The 6,607-nt window shown below is 46.0% G+C and overlaps 1 protein-coding gene across 1 annotated transcript; it reads right to left on the minus strand.

Annotated features, from left to right (window-relative positions):
- Window positions 1–463: 463 nt before the first annotated feature.
- LOC146740229 (uncharacterized) lies at window positions 464–5,881 on the minus strand. Its single transcript, XM_085501048.1, has 2 exons — window positions 4,818–5,881; window positions 464–2,605 (listed from the first exon to the last, which is right to left on the minus strand). The coding sequence occupies exons 1-2, from the start codon at window positions 5,845–5,847 to the stop codon at window positions 1,545–1,547; spliced, it is 2,091 nt and encodes a 696-aa protein (XP_085357174.1). The 5' UTR covers window positions 5,848–5,881; the 3' UTR covers window positions 464–1,544.
- Between the last annotated feature and the right edge of the window lie 726 nt (window positions 5,882–6,607).

The following is a 6,607-nucleotide window of genomic DNA, read 5'->3' on the forward strand; positions in this document are numbered from 1 at the left end:
CGCGCATGTGTGACATTTGTGTTGATAAACATTGATTTTCCCACAATCCAATGTGCTCTTCTCATGGAAATCACAAGTATAAGGTTTGACCTGGGCGCGACTTGCACTGATTACCGCCGGTGACTCCTTTTACACTTTCCAATCACCTAAGCAATACCTAATTAAAGCTTCATAACGTCTCAGTTTGTACTTGTTGATCTGCGCAACAGTCAAAGTTGCCATCTTTGTTTATATGAGACCCATACATGTATATCTCCTGCATGCATGGCACGACAACTACCACCCTTTATTAAAGGTATATGGAGCAGGATCAGGATTATGAGTCAAATTTGGTTTTAAATTAGTTCATAGAAAATAACTTATATATGTATGTATTTAACTTTTGGTATCTTCATATTCTCTGTGTTTTAAATTCACAGATTTACCAAAGTTAATGCTTCAATAAATGACACAAGACACAAGGTTTTGGCAAAAGTGGAAGGGGGAGCGAATTGCAGACGCAGGCGTCGCAGCGAACAGCTCCATGATGCGACTCGCCTGTGAATTGCATCATGACGCCGAGCGCGTGGTACCTGGTTGCAACCTTCCACCAGCAGAGACTGTACAGGCGGGCGTCATGGCTGGCGTCCCCCTGGCGGGAGCCTGCAGATAGACTCACAACCCCAGGGGGATGGACAGCGTGGGTACCCGTGTAAAGTCTGCTTGGTCTGTGGTGGAAACCCCCTTTCCTGTTTATTGCTAAGGTTGTTCATGAGCAGATAAACATGAGTTACACTTGAGTGAGATCGGTAATGGTATAGAAATTGGTATATAGAGACCTTTGCATGAATGGGTGGGTGGGAGGTCTGCTGAGACGATGTGTATCGTACGGTGCGGCAAAATGAACTGATGCTTGAAGAGGATGCGAGCACGGATAAGCGAATGAACAGTCTGGTGTTAATTAATGTAAATCCGACTGAAGGACGAAATGTGAGCAAATATTGCATGAAGTACAATGTGGCATGGGAGGTGTCAAAATATGAAAGGGGGATGTCAGCTTGGTCAATGCATGTCATAATTGAGCATTAACACAGATTATAAATTATATTCATAATCATACTATTAATGCTTCAATAAATGACACAAGACACAAGGTTTTGGCAAAAGTGGAAGGGGGAGCGAATTGCAGACGCAGGCGTCGCAGCGAACAGCTCCATGATGCGACTCGCCTGTGAATTGCATCATGACGCCGAGCGCGTGGTACCTGGTTGCAACCTTCCACCAGCAGAGACTGTACAGGCGGGCGTCATGGCTGGCGTCCCCCTGGCGGGAGCCTGCAGATAGACTCACAACCCCAGGGGGATGGACAGCGTGGGTACCCGTGTAAAGTCTGCTTGGTCTGTGGTGGAAACCCCCAAATTTAAAGGCAGGATGATGTGTTACAAAGTCTATCGCGATAGGATAAAACAAAGCATGGTTAGACCGATGAAACATTAAACTAAATACACTGCAAATACATGTAACGAAAACGAAATGAAATCTCAAGACAAATGTCGAAATTACAGTTAAGGAAGAGCAAGTGACAAGTGACCCGGAACTGAGCGGATGATGCTGGGGGGTGTGCGAATGTACGTCTGGTAGGCGTCGCTGCGCCACCTGCCCAGTGCCTTGATCAACCAGTCCGGGAGATTTGCGTCGGCAGCTGTCGTGGCTGCACCACTGCGAAAACTGTGAGTAGTGTAACGGTTAACATCTGGTACAGATGCGCGAGTGAGAAGGTCTCGAATGTGGTTGCTAACAGCTTGCCGCGTGAGGAAATTACTGTTGGCGAAGTGGAATGCGGGTAGGTGAGCGACGGAACTATGTAGTGCTTTGTACGCCTGGTATGCCTGCACGGCGCAGACCGATGACTGTGAGGGTGCGATGATGATGTTACATCCCCGGCGGAACGGGTCTGTCTTAGACGCCTTGAGCGCAATGACGAGGTCTGTGTTGCACGTGATGTCTGCCGTCAGTAAAGTGCGTTGTGGATCGAAGGTCATTGACGTGGGTGCGACAAATTCGCTGACTCTCAAGAAGCCGAAGAACGCCAGTGTAAAGGCAGACCACAACATAGCTTTGTCATGGTCGCAAATAGTGGGATGGTTTGCGACGGTGTTCTTAAGCATTCGCATTAGTGCAATGGTGATTGGGAGTTTTACACGATTTGGCACGCCGTGATGTCTTTTAATGCCTTGCATAGTGAAGTGAAGCAGGAGGTCGTCGCGTATTGATGAGGTGAAGCCAGCTTCGATGTGTGCACGGATGATAGCTGCGAGGTAAACTTTTAGCGTGCCATAGATAAGTGACGATGTTGCGAGATGTGTCATAAACAGAATCGTTGAGCGTTGCGTTAGTGGATAAGGATTCATTCCATACATGCGACAGAAGAGAAGATAGCGAGTTTGTCCCGCATGATATGTCCGTCGTGTACCTGGTGCAATGCTCAGGTTGATGTAGTGGCAGGCTTGTTGTGTGAGGTTGACGGGACTAGGTCGCACATCGGAGCCGTTAAGAGGGTGCACAGGTCCGGAGTTTTGGTTGGGACCCTGTCTGCCTGAGGTGCCAGTCGTTGAAACCGCAATATCTGTTGGCGAGAGAGAGAGTCAGCGATATCGTTATTAAACCCTGAGATATGTGAGATCATGACGTGAAAGTTATTAGATGCTGCAGTGAAGAACAGCAGTCGGACAAGTTGCATGATCCGTGGACATGATGAGGAGCCTTTTTTCCATATTTGGACAACTGATATGTTATCGCAGTGAAACCGTATTCGAAGACCATACCACAAGTGGCCCCAAATTAAGGAAGATAGTAGAATTGGTAGAAGTTCCTTCCAGGCAATAGAGTATAAAGGGTCATTTGTAATGAATGTAGGCCAGGTGTTTGCGAACCAATGACCCTTGTAGAATGCCCCGTAGCCAAGTGTTGCTGAGGCGTCTGTAAACAGTTCGAATTCTGGGGACGGTATCCAGTTTGGGTTGAGGAGGGATGCTGTGCCGTTCCAAGATGGCAAGAAGTCACACCACCATTGAACGTCGTGCCAGAATTCGTCAGTGAGTGTTATGACTTGAGAAAGACTGGTGGCTGTCATGCTGATATCAATCATGCGCCTCAGGAAGATGCGGCCGGCTGGTATGCACTTACATGCGAAACTGAGGCATCCAATGAGGGAGAGCAATTCACGTTTCGAGCATGTATGGCGAGTCAACCAGCTTGGCAGCTTGACAAGTAGATCCGCAAGCTTGTCCTTAGGTAGTCTAATAACCATGTTGACAGTGTCAAGCTCCACCCCTAGAAAGGTGATGACAGAGCAGGGACCCTCAACCTTTTCTGTAGCAATGGGTACCCCCAAGTGGTGACAACTTTGCAGCATAACATCCATATTGTGCTGGCAGGCGTTAGTGTTTGCCGGTCCAACTGTCAGGAAATCGTCTAGGTAGTGTAGAAAATCCGTATTCCTTGCGCGATGACTAACGATCCAGTGAATGGCATCAGCAATGCGGTTGAAGAGGTATGGTGCTGAGCGAAGCCCAAATGGCAGCACACGGTCGAAGAAATAGCATCCTTCCCAAAAAAAACCCGAGCAGGTGCCAGTCTTCCTTCCGAACTGGGCATAAGCGAAATGCGTGTTTAACATCGATTTTTGCGAGTAAGGAGCCATGGCCATGCTTGTGAATGAAGGCTACAGCATCATCGATGCGTGAGTAGACCAATGAATGATCTTCTTTTGAGATATTGTCATTGACGCTGTCAAGTGTAGGTTGGGAGAGATCCATGATAATGCGAAAACCCCCACTTTTCTTAGGCCGTAGGCCAAGAGAATTACAAACAAAGTTTTTGAGGGGAGGATGCTTAAATGGTCCGATAGTGTGACCAAGTTTGAGTTCTTTTTGGATTGATTCTGTGATGATAGAGGGGTTGATGCGAGCGGACTTGGCGTTGCGTGTAGATCTTGGGTAGTGCTTGCCGCGAAATCCAAGGTTAGCCCCATGAGAAATGTCAAATAAAATGGCTGCTACGAATGATTTGTCCGGGTGATCGTGCAGTTCTTGCGCAAAGGAATCGAGCTTAAGAGGTGTGCTTGGGTGCATATTTTCGACCACGTGAGCTGGCATGATCATTGGCGTGAAAGGGTCGTGGTGTGTAGCCACGAAAAAGCTGGTTTTTCGTCTCGATATCGCGGTGGCTAATGGCAGTGTGGCCTGCAGAGTGGCAAGACGAACAAATGTGGAGACGATTATACCGGCATGGAGTTTCGCAGCGATCTTGATTGAAATTACGGCACACTGTATTGTTATAATTGTCAGCAGATTCGTTCACCCATGTATAAGGATTCCTGCTTCGTTGGCATTCCTGTTTGGTATGACCTTTCTGATGACAGTCAGGACATGTTGGAATGAGCAGATGGAGTTTTTGTTGACAGAATTTGTAGTCAAGTTGGTTGTTAGGCAAACTCCAGTTCCGTAGGCCAGGGTAACGTGAGTAATCTAGACGGAATTCTTTGTCATAGGTGACCCATGCTTCTGGCTTGAACTCAAGAGCTCGGCTGGCGATGTGACGCTGGTAATTGAATAAATGTACAGCCTCATGGGGAAAATAATGTGCCCTATAGGCAGCAAATGTTGACCAACATTCCAGCCAGTTTGCTAAATCGCGAATTTCATTCTTTTTTGCATGTTTTGAGAGAACAGCGACTGAGGGATCATCAGAGTCCAAAGCCACTCGGGTGTTTGAGATCTGGGTGGCATTTGGTTTTCTTGAGTCAGGGTGTAAATCGGACAAATCAACAAACTTACCCCGGTTTGCTAGTTGATTGAGTATTTGCTGGTCGACGTATGGTAAAAACAAGTCTGCAGGTGGGATGATAGGAGGAACTGCAATGCTGGCATTGTTCATCATCGGCATCGCCTGTGTCGCAGTGTTGATACCGGAAGCGGAAGTGAGAATGCCCTCACCGGCGAAACGTTGTATGGGAGCGGCCATGTTGGTTGCGTTGAAATGACCCCCGGTAGCAAAACTTTGTTGACTAGGATTAGCGTGAGCTAGCGATGCTTGGCTTGTAGTAGCTGGAAGTTGTTGAAACATCGAATTGTCTTGATGAGCGGTATTATTGTGTACGATCGCATTATGTTGACTAGCTATTGGCAAGGTAATCGGAAGGCTGTTATTTGTGAGAGAGTCAGTTGGCGTCGAACTTGATGGCGTTGTTTGGCTTGGGTCGCGTGATGACACGAGGCTTGCCGACAGTTGTGGAGCAGCCGGCGGTTGCGAAATATTATTCGGCTGCGTTTGACAGTTTCCTTGCTGTTGTAGGCTACGAACGAGATCTGCGAGTTCGCTTCTGCTAACTGTGATGACATCGCTGGGGAAGTTCGTGGACTGTAGTACAGTGGGATCTCCATTGTGTGCTGACGATTCTTGCGGAGGTGAGTCAGTTACGTCTATAGTCGCAACATTTTGGAAGCGAGCTGGAGTACGACGATTTCGTTGAGACTTGCGACCGCCACGGCTGGTGTTAGATCTTCCGCGTCCTCGAGGCATGTTGGAACTGGATGTTGTGAAGAAAAACTGGTATTTGTGACAAAATGACTGGCTGAAATGCTTTAGCAAGGAATTCTGCTGAGACGATGTGTATCGTACGGTGCGGCAAAATGAACTGATGCTTGAAGAGGATGCGAGCACGGATAAGCGAATGAACAGTCTGGTGTTAATTAATGTAAATCCGACTGAAGGACGAAATGTGAGCAAATATTGCATGAAGTACAATGTGGCATGGGAGGTGTCAAAATATGAAAGGGGGATGTCAGCTTGGTCAATGCATGTCATAATTGAGCATTAACACAGATTATAAATTATATTCATAATCATACTATTCTATTGTAATTATTAGTTCATTTGAATTGAAGTGGTTTACAGCGTAAATAAAGAAAATAAAATCCAGTAAACAATTAATGCATTTACAACAAGTCATTGAAAATGACACAGTCCTCGTAAAATTTTTAAAAGTTCTCTTTGTGGTTGTCATATTAAAGCGGAGGGATTGTCGCGAGCGTGTCCTTGAAACTTGAGTTCCATGTGGCGGATACAACAGATTGTTTATTTACATCAAAACATGCGTTCCATGTAGTAGTAATATGGCCAAAAATAAAAACAGCCGTTATTCGGCCATCTTTGATCTGATTATGAAACACACTGATATGTATGATGTATGTGCCAAATACGAATGAAAATGGTACATAAATTGTGGAAATATAGTAGTATGGCCAAAAAGTCAGATGGCTGTCAATCGGCCATCCTTGACCAGATTTTGAAACAAATTGTCATGGACATGCATCCTAACATGTATAAAGTACATGTATGTGCCAAATTTGAATGAAAACTGACAGAGCACGTCCAAGATACCGCATAAAAAAAAAAAAAACAAGATGCCTGCCAGTCGACCATCTTTGATCCAATTGCGAAGTAAATGGTCATGGACATGTATCATAACATGTATAATCTATGTACCAAGTTTGAATGACAACTGACAAAGCATGTCCAAAATACAACATTTAAAAAAACCAAGATGGCTGCCAGTCGGCCATTT

The sequence above is a fragment of the Saccoglossus kowalevskii genome, chromosome 7 (assembly GCF_978046115.1).
Source record: "Saccoglossus kowalevskii chromosome 7, keSacKowa6.1, whole genome shotgun sequence".
Lineage (NCBI taxonomy): Eukaryota > Metazoa > Hemichordata > Enteropneusta > Harrimaniidae > Saccoglossus > Saccoglossus kowalevskii.

Excerpts from the sequence above, each read along its gene's own strand:
- LOC146740229 (XM_085501048.1), bottom strand. The coding sequence starts at position 5,847 with ATGACATGCATTGACCAAGCTGACATCCCCCTTTCATATTTTGACACC. Across the intron at positions 2,606-4,817 it reads CAATCAACTAGCAAACCGGG|ATATTGCGGTTTCAACGACT; the intron begins GTAAGTTTGTTG and ends TCTCGCCAACAG.